At 42.4% G+C, this 14,307-nt stretch overlaps 1 protein-coding gene across 1 annotated transcript; it reads left to right on the forward strand.

Annotated features, from left to right (window-relative positions):
• The first annotated feature begins 9,845 nt into the window (after positions 1–9,845).
• LOC120110333 (WRKY transcription factor 55-like) lies at positions 9,846–12,325 on the forward strand. Its single transcript, XM_039125159.1, has 2 exons — positions 9,846–10,396; positions 11,854–12,325. The coding sequence occupies exons 1-2, from the start codon at positions 9,846–9,848 to the stop codon at positions 12,323–12,325; spliced, it is 1,023 nt and encodes a 340-aa protein (XP_038981087.1).
• The last annotated feature ends 1,982 nt before the right edge of the window (positions 12,326–14,307 follow it).

Genomic DNA, 14,307 nt, shown 5'->3' on the forward strand with positions numbered 1-14,307 from the left:
TCGCCGGCTGCCACTGTCGCAGTCGCTGGCAATGGTGACCGACCAAGAGAGGGAGAGAAGGAGAAGTTCCTTCTCATTCTTCTTCTTCTTCTTCCCCCCCCAAAACATACACAGGGTCCCCTTTTTCCTCCCTTCCCTCTCCTCCGTCATCAACAGAAGAACCACCAGGATGGTGGCTCGGCCTTCACCCGACGGCGGCCACCTCAACGTCGTCGCCGGCCGGCGGCCAGCCGACGAGAGGAAGGAGAAAAAGAGATGGGATCGCGAGGAAGATAACCTCGGATCCACTACTCCCGATCACCAACTAAGCCCGAAAAACCCTCTTCGACCCCCACACAACCCGGTCCACCCTACTGCCATGAATCCCGGCCAACCCGGCGGCCGGCGGCGGCAAAATCCGGAGGAGAGGAGCCGAAACAGGGGTACCCTATTTCGGATCCTTCTTCGGTGATTCCGTCGGCCATAACCCAGGAAACCCAACCCAAAACCAGGCAAATAAAATGCAAAGGACGAAGCCATGCTTACCTCGGCCCGATGAGGGTGTTCCGGCGACTTTCCGGCGAGGAATCGGAGGAGGGGTCTTGGGTTTTCCCGCACGGATCCGAGACCTCTTCTCCCGATTTGATCTTCACCGAGGGAGGGAAAAGCTTCCGGCTTTCTCCGCGGCCGGCCGGTTCCTCCCTCCGGCGCTCGTCTCTCCGGCGAGTCGCCTCTCCAAGCCGCCGCCGCCGTCCCCCCTCCCTATACCCTCTTCTTCCACGATCGTGCCTAGGGCACGATCGTAAAAAGAGGGATGGGCCCGGTCTTTTCGGGCCGGCCCATCTCTCTTTCCTTTTTTTTTTTCTCTTTTTTTTTTATGGGGTATTACATACTCTCCCCCTTAAAAAAAATTTCGTCCTCGAAATTAACTTACTTGGAGCCTCAAACTAATATATATATATATATATATATATATATATACATCCATCATATCATCCCTGAGATCTCAAATAATCTCCTTCTTGGAGTACATACTCACAAGATTTTGACATACAAAAATTACAGCATCTCAAAACTTGATTCTTTCTATTTGCCACACGTAGTAAGTTCTTTTGATCTCCTTCAAAAGAATTCCAAACTTCCAACCTTGGATTAAAATGCTATAATTATATCCCAAAGAAATTAATTTCTCTTGACTTTACATAGAGATCATAATTGGCTTGACAAAAATAGGAGAAATCTTTAGTATCAAATGCTCTTAATATTCTATAATCATTTTTCTTTTCTTTCTCCCACATCATTCCAACAAATAAGAGATCCATAGAATCAACAACATTCTCCTGAAACTAACTCAAGTATTTCACCATAATGCCTTTTAGATCAAATATTAATGATCTTAACTAGTTTCAAAATAAGTCAAACCACCACACTTCCGCTGCACACTCTGATTTAATTCATTTAATTCTTTAAAGTCACAAAATGATTTCTGACTAAAGTATCACTTTGCATTGAGACTAAGAAACTCCAAATTTCAAATTTCCAAGTAGAACTAGAGCAAAACCTTTAGATCTTTTTGTCCTCAATTTATATAGAGTGTACATACCATAACTAACCCCCGATCCTTTAGTCAAGTTTAAGGTCACTATGTGATCTCCACAACCTTCTTAGAATCCAATAGGTTTAATTTAAAATAAGTTAATCATGGATTTCCTCAGCAATTCGATTAAACAATCTACGTTGATCTTCTTTCCAAAAGATTTACTTCAAATTCAATGGTTTAGGAGTCATTGAGCCAATACACTAGAATTTAACTCGATCGATCTCCAGATCTTCCTTCACCAAGATTCTTAACATCCATCAACAATGCTATATATGATAATTCATGTAAGCATCTCATGACCGAAGTCTCTACTCAATATGACATTTATTAGTGGCTTCATCAACAACGACAAAAGATCCCTGCTCAAATCTTAAACCTAGGCTTGAGTTTTAAATTAACACATCAAATAGTCTTCTACAATTATAAGTAAAATCCAGTAGCCCAATCCAAACATGAGAATTCAAATAATTAGAATTCTCCCATCAATATGCATACTCTATGGCCTCAAAATAATCAAATACATCCATAGGAAATAGACCTATTTGCAATATCCAACATGCCAACACCAGATATAATCCACATACATTTTCAACTTCGAAGAACGTTCCTTTCAATATTATGAAATCTCCTTAGCTTACTCCAATACTAAATCAACGTACAAGTCCCACTCTAATAATTAGCAGCAAAACCAAAAGTATGATCGCAGCAAAACCAAAAGTATGATCACATCAAAACCCACATCAAATTTGAACTTTCAAATCATTTAAATAATATCTGAACATGGTATACTCGATATGCCATTGTTGACCTACACTTATCTTAAGTCAAACCTCTTTTATCATGATCACAGACAATTTATACTTTCCTTCTACACTCATCGAAAACCAAATCCAATGCATACATTTTATCACAATGCCCAGTGATCTTACACCTTAAGCACTGAATTTAATTGTCATGTTCCAAGTGATCATAACCTTAAGCTATAATATATTTCAGTCACAGTCCCTAGTGATCTTAAACATATGCTCAGATTCTAATTTATCACTATCTCCAATGATCTTAAACCTCAAACTCTAATGCCACTAAGGCCACAATCCCTAGTGGTCTTAAACCTTAAATTACATTATCATTTCTGTTACAATCTCAGGTGATTATAAACTAAGGCTCTGATAGTTTTCCGATCATAATTCTCCACTCACACTCACCTGAATCTAAACCCTAGGATACCTTAACCTTAAGCTCTGATACCACTCTGTCACGCCCCAAACCCAGCATCCGGGTCCGGTACGCGACCGGCCGCATGAGCTCTAGAGCAGTGCCCTAAAGATCATGCAAGGCCTATGATTAACAAAAATTCCATTAAATCCATAAGAAATTGATAATTTAAATAGACAAATCCGACATGTCCAAATAAATAAATTAGTTCAATTATAAGATCTTCTAATGTTCATCAACATCAAAGAAGGATAAACAACTAACTAACTAATGACTCTGGTACTTGCACTCTGCGCCCATCCCATCCATATTTATGCATCCTGCAACTCTGGTAAAGAAAAAGAAGAAGAAGGGGGTGAGCTTTACAGCCCAGTAAGAATCCCTACACATCCATACCAACACAATAATAATATGAGTTTGAAACCACGACAAATCGATGCACATTTAATGAAATCATAAACAGTTTCCAAAAGACTCAAATAATTAATATAATTATGTACATCAAGCATCAATGAAAGTCCATAATTATACATCAAACGTCAATGAAAGTCCAGCCACATAAGAATGATATAGTTGATAATAGCTTATAAATCACTATAACTATTTTTCAATGCTTTTTCTTTCCATTCCATGTTAACTTGATCCGAATCAATTATCTTTCCGACTTTGGGTCAAATCTCAGTCACATTTCTCAGCCTGTGGTGGGGCAACCAAATTATCACATTTTCAACCTGTGGCAGGGCCTGCACATTATAGTTCCACATTTCTAGCCTGTGATGGGGCCTACCAAAGTATCACATTTTCAGCCTGTGGCGGGGCCTGTACATTATAGTTCCACATTTCTAGCCTGTGAGGGGGCCTACCAAAGTATCACATTTTCAGCCTGTGGCGGGGCCTGCACATTATAGTTCCACATTTCTAGCCTGTGAAGGGGCCTACCAAAGTATCACATTTTCAGCCTGTGGCGGGGCCTGCACATTATAGTTCCACATTTCTAGCCTGTGAGGGGGCCTACCAAAGTACCACATTTTTAGCCTGTGACGGGGCCTGCCATAATAACAAGATAAACCCAAAGTCCCTTTTCATACAATCCAGTTTACATCCACACATCAAATCCTTTTTTATTTATTTCCGGCTTTAAACTAACCACGGTCACGTTTCCAGCCCGTGACGGGGCAACCAATATCACATGGTTAGTTTAGAGCACCACATCCATCAGTCCAATTATGTAGGTGTAGGTTATGCGCATGCATGCATCCATCATGATACCAACCACAAGCAAATACGATCATAGTATCAACCACAAGCCAACACGATCAAAATATAATTTAATATAAAACTATTCTTGATTTATCTGGATTATAGCATATCATACATATCTAAGTATAAAAATATTATATCATGCAGGATTGGCGTACAAGGATCCTTACAGAAATTGTAGATAGACTCAAATACAAATCTGGATCACAACCTACGAGCTGGGGTGCTGAGTCCCCTGATCAAAACCTCCTGGCACCGCTGACTCTTCCCCTACAACATCAATTATAAATCACAAACTAAATTATTTAATATTTAAATATTCTAAACCATAATTCACATCTACTATGGGGTCCATCACCAGGTCCCCAAACATCTCAATCCCTCCAGATCTAGGGCAGTCGGGGTGGCCCGACTCCCACCTTGCACCATCAGCCTATGTCGTCGCCAGCCGTGGCCGCAGCCATGCCGGCGACGATGGCCGGTCCCGATGAAGAGACCAACATAAAGGGATGATTCCTCTCTCTTCATGGTTGGGAATACATCTCTCTCCCTCAAATCTTTTTTTTTTTTTTTTGATCCAAGGACAACAGCCATGGTGGTTGTGCCCTCTCCTTCCCCAACCCAACAACACCGCTGGCCGAACCATCGCCGGCTGCCACTGTCGCAGTCGCTGGCAATGGTGACCGACCAAGAGAGGGAGAGAAGGAGAAGTTCCTTCTCATTCTTCTTCTTCTTCTTCCCCCCCCAAAACATACACAGGGTCCCCTTTTTCCTCCCTTCCCTCTCCTCCGTCATCAACAGAAGAACCACCAGGATGGTGGCTCGGCCTTCACCCGACGGCGGCCACCTCACCGTCGTCGCCGGCCGGCGGCCAGCCGACGAGAGGAAGGAGAAAAAGAGATGGGATCGCGAGGAAGATAACCTCGGATCCACTACTCCCGATCACCAAGTAAGCCCGAAAAACCCTCTTCGACCCCCACACAACCCGGTCCACCCTACTGCCATGAATCCCGGCCAACCCGGCGGCCGGCGGCGGCAAAATCCGGAGGAGAGGAGCCGAAACAGGGGTACCCTATTTCGGATCCTTCTTCGGTGATTCCGTCGGCCATAACCCAGGAAACCCAACCCAAAACCAGGCAAATAAAATGCAAAGGACGAAGCCATGCTTACCTCGGCCCGATGAGGGTGTTCCGGCGACTTTCCGGCGAGGAATCGGAGGAGGGGTCTTGGGTTTTCCCGCACGGATCCGAGACCTCTTCTCCCGATTTGATCTTCACCGAGGGAGGGAAAAGCTTCCGGCTTTCTCCGCGGCCGGCCGGTTCCTCCCTCCGGCGCTCGTCTCTCCGGCGAGTCGCCTCTCCAAGCCGCCGCCGCCGTCCCCCCTCCCTATACCCTCTTCTTCCACGATCGTGCCTAGGGCACGATCGTAAAAAGAGGGATGGGCCCGGTCTTTTCGGGCCGGCCCATCTCTCTTTCCTTTTTTTTTATGGGGTATTACAATATGGGACTATCAATATTGGACTCTGATAATCTCTTTCATCCAATTTTATGATGCCCCATTCACGATTGGCTTTTACTTAGACAAGAAAGCCCACCTATGGCCCAAGTGCTCCGGGTTCTTCTTGTTGGACTCGCAGTCCAAAAGCTTAAACCGTCGAAAGGAGGACCGACCCAGGCTAATAAACCCATGCGTCATCATTTTTAATAATCAATATGGTCAGGATGCTAAGCAATTAAAGCTTAAGATTGAAGAAATTATTTCTTACATTGCATGCACCACCGATCACAATCACTCCTCTGTATAACGGTGCATCAAGATAGGCATTTCATGGGGCTCAAGGAAACTAATGGTTATGATTGGTGGCATATATATATATATATATATATATATATATATATGCATGGGCAAGGATGTTGTGCATGCAGAGTAGGGAATAGTTTCTCCGAAGAAGACCGGCAGACTTTCGAGGGTCCACCAAACGCAGCGCCGATTGTCATCCTCTGCGCTGCATCTTCGCTCCAGTTGGTTTGGACAAAGCAAACGACCACGCCAAATACTATTCGCAGTCTTCCATATATTCCAACTTCACTGGAAGCTCCATTGAAGCTTATTCCCAGAGTCACAAGCATGAGACGTTGATGCCTGTCCCACAATCCTAAGAGAGTTCTCTGGATCGCCGAAGGTACGGCTGGAGTTCCCGTCGGAGAAGGGGAAGTGGATGTGGACTGTGGGGCAGGGGGCTCGGAGTCTGGGACCGAAGACTTTGTTTTTCCAGACCTCACCTCTTGCTGAGTCTTGCCGAGGGACGTTGACAGAGAAGCCCAACTTGTGCCCTCCATCTGACAGCCATAATCTGGGCCCTCTGAAGCATTGGAAAAGTCTTCTCATTCTGAATGACAGCGATGCATGGTAATGGCAAATGCTCCCTGCTGTTGTTCTGTAACTCTGTTTCGTCTTAAGGGGACACCAACTTGGGGTGGACATTTCCTGTCCCGCGTCTACAAATGGACTCGGACTTAGTCCATTCCGTGTTGCATGCGTAGGTTTTAATTTCACATGTTAAATATGTGTGGATGCTTATATTTAGTCTCACGTCAACTATGCAATAGATTGATCTTGAATGTTTATACAGAATCAAAGAACCTAAATAATATCTTTTAATTAGCTTTTTTGGATAAGGTTTTGGAGTAGATACAGTCTATGGTCTATATGGACTAGAGGATACCGCAGCATAGATCTATTGGGATCGACCACGAGGGTCAAACGTGATGCTTGTGATTAGAAGAAATTATTGACAAGCCATCTAAAAAGAGAACTGCTTTATTAGAGGGCACTAGCAATCTAGATGGTGGTCCCTGATAGCTGACGAGCCATCTAAAAAGAGAACTGCTTTAGGAACTGCTTTAGAGGGCACCAGCCGTCTTGATGGTGGTCCCTGAATAGATGCATTCTACTACATGCATGTACTCTTTCTTAGCATACTCACTACATGTATGTACTCTTTCTTAGACATTAGTTTATTCCACCACCAAGCCCGACAAGAACAATCTAATTGATCCTCAATTTTACTACTGTTTCTATTTCTAATGGGACTTGACACATCACTTGTGACATAACTTTGTATCCGCAAGATCTCTTATATTGGATAACAAGTGATCGAAATATAAAGCTCTTTGCAATACCATCACATCACTAGAGATTAAGTAGTTTGGCTACATGAGAACAAGATGTTTCTATGCTGGTGGAGAAGAATAAAAGCAAGTAGTTTCATCCACACGTTGCGCACGCAAAAACCTATGAAGATCTATAACCTAATAAAGTGGAGTGCTTGCATTATATAATAAGACGGATGGTCCATGGAAGAACTCATGCTTGTAACCACGATGTCACCTAATAGCAATGTTATTGGTTGGCTTGGGCCAGCCAACTTCGGGGTTACGCTAGGTCAATACCTGAAATAACAAATCCTAAAATAAGCTGATCAAATATTTTATATATAACTGTCCTCCCAAAAGAAAACATTTTATATGATAATCATCAGAAAAGAAAAGTGTTTGAACCCTAGCCTCTTAGGATTGTCCCCCACCTATAGAGCCAACAAATCTTAAAAAACATGAGATCACAACTGGATTCTTCCTTAGGACCAATATTTTCAAATGCTTGTGCAATATAAGTACAATGAGTCTACACCACTATGAGTCATACAAAATAGCTCGGATTGCATAAAGGTTTCATCAACCATATAGTTTAGAATATTTGATGTAATTAGTTTGCCTTACAAAATTGAAGGGGTTTGGTAGGTGTGGATTCTGCTAGCTACGAGCAAGCTTGCCGTTGACGATAAGAGAATACCGGGTACTGTCGACAACATCTTATGCATGCAAGGTCGCTACAATCTTAGCTCAGCAAGATTCCTCAAATTAATCTTAGTTAACCAATCCATCAGCCTGAGGTCATAATTTTGCTCATTTTTTCAGTCTAAACTAGCCATCTAATACATATTGAGTCTATTGACCATACATAGAAGAGCACGTCAAATTTTGGAAGACCACTGTAGATGAGGTTCTCTTTCCAAAGTTTCATGGATCATTAACATTGATAATGTGAAGGGCTTATAGGTTATTTCATTTTCCTTTTAATATTGTGGGTTAGCTTTATTAGTTATTCAAGTCCTTTATACACACACACACATACATACATACATACATACATACATACATACAAATCTGACAGGTATCTCGGTGTGGAGTTTTTAGAATAAAGACTTGAGTATCTTGGTGTGGTGCTTTAAGAACAAAATTTTATGTGACACTGCAGGCATGCAACAAGGGGGACTAGATCAAGCTCTTGTCGCATATACACAAAGTATTAGGGGGAATCAGGAGAGTTATAATTAACGGGAGTGCAGCACCACAGCTGTCTCGTTTCACACATGATATAAGGGTTTTTTTTTCCAATTAATTTCTATAATTAATGCATATGACAAACTCTGGGCTGCATCCAATTTGCTCAACATTTGGTTTAGATGCAAAGGCCTTCTCACTCACATTTTCATGACCTATCGTATTTTTGAAGTATGTTATTCATTCAAGTTGTAGGAAACATTATAATGACGCGGATTATAGATGATTTGACCTGACCGAGAGATCGATATTTATTTCTATTTTTGAGAATTCCACTCAAAAAAATCTATTGTGAGAATAAGATTAGTACTAATTAACATCAATATAGATAGATCAACATCTACAATTAGGGTAATCCCTAGTTCAGGCAGTAAGTCCATGAGAACTAGTTTCAAATAGAGGATATTTCCGATTTTTCAGAATTATTTATTCAGGTTAGTGACTCAGCCTTGCTTTTAGAAATGAGCAATGATCTTCTGCAGCGTACAGTTTGCACCATAAAGTATTGTACAACACTCGATTACCATCATCATAGGATGATGAATGGCTATTAAATAAGATGATCTTATATGCTATGTGTAATATATATTATTGTTAATAGTCATCTATCTTTTGATGATAGCGATTCTGCACATCCAGCGCTAACCACTCATAGCAGAGGATCCTGAGCCTTTGCTAAAAGTTAACAGATGGCTGCAAGCGGCCATAGTTGGTTCCACCAACTTCTCCAGCTGAAAGTATAGCATATAATCTTAATTAGATGGGGCCAGACCCTTCTCGTATTAAATGAGTTAGCCCACTTGGGTGGGTATACGGTATACCAAGTTCTCTCGTTATGCCACCGTCCTCGCGTTGGGAGCACCAGTTCTTTGGTTCAGATGTGCATAAGCTTTGGCTATCAGATATGGGTTCCACTTCTGGAGTCTTGGAATGCACCTAGTCCAGGATCCACGGTCTCCAATCTGGTACTCGGTACAGAAGAATCCAAAATAGAAAACTCCACGCAGTCATCAAATGAGGAGAGAAAAGTATTTCCAAGTTCAAAGAGCCTTTTCAACTAAGAAGGTCTTCCCTAAGACCAGAGAAAGCAAGACAAACCTCAATTAGGACCATGACCCAGTCCACCTTTATTTTTCTGTTTTTTTTTTTTTGGGCACAACCCAGTCCTCCCTTCCTCACCACAATGGTATGTTTCATGACCTCCCTCCCTTGTCCCACCATCTAACGTATGAAAAAAGTCCCATAATCTTTGAAATACCCCTCCTCCCTCTATATATTTTCTACCCTTGTTTTCTCTCCATATACATAGCCCTACCATATATTTATTTCCTTCTCTCACTTTAGATGTAGTTATGCTGCAGTAACAAAAAGCCCACCACCAGCAGCCATGGATGACACCTTGAACCAAATCCTAATTCATGCATGCAAGCTCGCCAGAGACCTAGAAACAAAACTCCCACACATCGCAAACCATCCCCCACTCCTCTTTAGCTCCTGCGAAGAGGTTGCTGAGGCCTTCAATAAAGCCGTCCATGAGCTGCACTCTCGCAACGCGCCGCAGTATAACACTCAGATGTTCTTTGGGGAGACGTCGGGGTCTCTCTCCGATATGCGCACAGCGTCACCTTTGGATATACGTGCCGGAGAAGGGAGCTCCCATGGTGGTACCTACACGCCGGCAATCAATTTTTCCCAAGGGCAACCGATGGAAGAAGACAACCCATTCTACCGTCGCCGGACGCCGGAGGATCAAACGATTACACCGGATTTGCGGCACTTGGGGTTGGAAATCCAAGGCTCGGGTGGTGGTAGCACCCCTGATACGCATATTGAGGCATTCCGTAGGGGTGGAGGAGAGGCTCCGGTGGCCGCCGATGGCTCCTCGGTGGCCGAGAGAAGACCGACCGGGTCTTCGATTCAAAGATCTTCGAGGAGGAGGTAGAATTCAAATCCTTAGACTCTTCTAGATTAGTTTCCACCTGTATTTTTCCCTTTGGAAGGGTCAAGGAATTTTCCCTGCATGTGAGCTTGATAGTGACTGAAAAACATAGAGAACTTGCATCCATTCTTACCTACCTCGCCATCTTTCAATCCAAAACATCCCAAAAGAAAGTTTACATTTTTTTTACAAATTGACCGCGGCAAAAAGGTTCCAACGCTGAAGTTATATCCATGGTTAAGTCGAGCAATTTAAAAGTTAGTTGAGGTCGACCGTTGGATAACCAACTGCCAATTGAATTGTCAGGAGGGATAGCGGCGGGACGATCATGAGGGTGCCGGCCCTCCGAACAGGAAACATGGAGATTCCACCGGACGACGGGTACACGTGGAGGAAGTACGGACAGAAAGATATCCTCGGCTCCAGATTTCCAAGGTAGCCATCTCTTTTAATTAGTTCCCTCTATTTTTTCTTTCTTTCCCCTTTGGCAGTAAAAAGAAATTAACTAGCTCCCTTATGTCATACAAACTCATTAACAAAATTCCAGTATAACTTCGTAATGGTGCTTCTTTTACTCTTTGAGTTTCCAAGGCCTAGGGAGATGTGATGAGTTGGTATCTATAGGAGGTCATATATAGCTTCTGGTTAGGTACATCCAGATATGGTGAACTACACTACTAGCTTGTATAGGGCCTTTAGAATTGGAAATCAGGTTATTAGAAAAACGGAAACTTGAAGATTAATTTATAACAGAACTTAGCTATAACTTTAGGGTTTTAATTTAGTGATTAGCTCTATGATTGCCTTTTAGTATCATATGGTGCGCCGGATAAAATTTGTTTTAACCATGCTATACCATTGCCACAACCACAGGAATAACCAACGAGCCTTGGGTACTTTATTTGGCTGAAAAAGAAATCAAGGATTTGCTTGCTGGGCTGTAAATTAAGGAACACCACCTGGTCATCACTTCATGCATTTTCCTTCTTTCAACTCCTGCTACCTCTCTTCCTTTAACTTCTAGTCTGCTATATTCTTCTTCTGTGGGAACCTCTTTCATTTGCTTAATGGAAATTAACCTTTTTTTCTTAAAGGATTTGCTTTATGGTTCTTAGTTTCCTAGAAGTTGCCTCTTGTAACCAACGCTTTTCGAATTCTTCATTTATATTTTGTGATCCAACCTTGTCATATATTCTAGTCTTTCCTTCTCATTATTTATTAACACAAGTCCCAGCCCCTTCCACTTCTGCTTATTTAAATCGCATACATGTAGAGAAAACAGCTAGCGAGCTGCATGTGGATGTTCTTAAAGCTTAGCCCTTCCGCTGCTGGCTCCTTGCAGCTCAATTTGAATCCCAAAGATTTGGTTTTTGCACCTAAGAATCAAGCTACATGGTATCACCAAAATCGATCCACTCTCTAATGTCAAAAACCTATACGTGCCTTTGGCATGCAGGAGCTACTACCGGTGCACCCACAAGAGCTACTACGGGTGCGAGGCAAAGAAACAAGTCCAGAGACTTGACGATGATCCATACACATATGAGATCAAGTACTGCGGCACCCATAGCTGCAATACCTCGACCACACCACTCCTCATCCCCTCTCTAGCACCCAACGACAACAACAACACCAGCAGCAACACCAGCAACCCACAAGGGGAAGCGCCGATGCCCGAAGCCACCGCACAACCGCCTTCTTCCCTACCCACTTCAACCCAACTGGGTATCTGGTTCTCCAGGGAGCTCGAGCATGGCCAAAGGGATATCCTATCCCTCATGGATAGCAACACACAAGCCGGCCCTTCTAACGTGCAAGGTGGAAGGGATATTGATTCCGTCGCTGCTTTGGCGGATGTCATGTTCAATTCGGGCAGCAGTGGGAGCAGCATGGATGCCATCTTCTCGCAGCCGAGGCAAGACAATTGAAGGGCATAAACTAATGAAGCCATTAGAGCAACAGTGTCATTTCTAATTGTTATATTTAGCCATTAGAGCACCAGGAGTTAGATAGGATTCACATGATTAATTCTTTTTTGGCCACCCTTCTGGCTTTGTAATAAAGTCGCGAGTGCCTTGTACAAAGAGGTGTGCTTCATGGGCATAACAACCTCCGGGGTAGTAATTCGAACAAAAAGAAGCTATTTGTAAGATTTCCAAGTATGGAGTTTTACGATTAATGGGGAGATGTGATGAAAATTAGGGATATTATATAAGTAAATTAAGGTACTCATTAAGAAAAAGAAAATACACCCCTTGTTGTTTCCTAATTTAAACATCAGCAAATAATATCATTTTTTGAACTCAACCTCGTCGTATCATGAAATTATACACAGTCCTTGTAAAGATCGAAATATTAGGAGCCAAATGTCCATAAAAAGTATATTGAAAGGTGAAAAAAGATATCCAAGCCTTTTTAATAAATTTGGTCATAGATATATTCTGGAAGCATTAATTAGAGTCTTGAACGTAGGAAAAACCCCACTAATTAGGGGCATGCAGGTTCTCTATGCTTGCAATGCTTTAGATGAATAATAAAATTATTATCAATTAGATTAGAACATCACAATCATTCATATCATGCATCCTTTTGTGCTTGCATCTCACATGCTGAACTCTAGTATTTAGTTAAGTAGCTTCCAACATTTTATTTGCTTTGGAGTGGGCATATTACAAATTAAATAATAATGACTTTATAGTTGAAATAATTCACACAGCAATAGGGGAGAACTTCATTGGTTTAGCATGCTAATCAAATGATGATAAGTTTGTTTATGATTAAAAGTTTGTTTTGGGGCTAAGTGCATTTAAAACAAGAACGATTATGATGGCACTTTAACTGATGTGGCCGGACCTATGGGTCCGTCATTCCAACGGCGACGTCCTAATTAACCGTATTGAGGACATTGGTCTGGTGGGTGGGTGGACTGTTTCAGCCAACGAGGCAGCTTCCCACGGACCCTCTTCTCATTCTGAATTCAGAGGGATCCAAGTCTTGAAGGATTTTCCTCGGTTTCTTCCAATGATTGGACGCGGGCTGGCCCTCCTCGTTCTCTAGTTTTCAATTCGTTGGCCCCTGGGGAAGGTTCGACTCTTCTTCTTAGCTAAACCCTTCTTTGGGTTTTCCACCAGCCAAGCTTGTGAGAAGCTGCCTCATGACTCAAAAAAGGCTCATCGCCCATCACACACTTTCACAAGGCGTCCTGATGTGACACCGCGGCCCAAAAAAAAAGAAGCTGCGTCGAAATAGAGCGTATTTCTTCTCCGTGCGTAGGCTCGGGGAGAAGTTAGACTTCAAATGTGGTTTGGGTTTTGCCTAGTCGCCAAGCCTTCCCAGCCGTGTCTCATGTGCTTTACGTGAAGTTGCTTTGTGTGGTCGCCTCGCAGGTTTTGCCTCCACCGGGGCCAAGATTAAAAGTCTCCCCTCTGAATTTTGAAAGAAAACTTGTTTCCGATATAATGGGATCACCTCAGAGATTCTCTAATTTCGTTTCAGGTTCTCAAGTCAGGTTCTATGAAGTTCTATTCTTCGATCTCCTCCATATAGCTAGCTTTTACCATAAGGGCATGTGCGGACGTATGTTTAATCCTACATCGATTATTCATCGAAGAAAACTTAGGTACTTATATAAGGCTAAAAAACCCAAAAAAATACATTATGGCTAATCTTTTTGGATGAGGTCTTAGGCTGTGACAAATACTATCAGAGCAAATTCAGCCCATGTCCTATATGGACTAGGAGATACTGTAGTATAGATATAATATTTGAGTTGACCACAAGTTGATTATGATGTTTGTGATTCGATTTGAATGGATTTAGATTCTTAACTTGGAAAGGATGCTAAGGCTTAAACGGGGAATGTATGTGAGGATCCGTGCGGTTATTCGCTTAATAGATTTTAGGTACTTAT

This window comes from Phoenix dactylifera, chromosome 3 (assembly GCF_009389715.1).
Source record: "Phoenix dactylifera cultivar Barhee BC4 chromosome 3, palm_55x_up_171113_PBpolish2nd_filt_p, whole genome shotgun sequence".
Classification (NCBI taxonomy): Eukaryota; Viridiplantae; Streptophyta; class Magnoliopsida; order Arecales; family Arecaceae; genus Phoenix; species Phoenix dactylifera.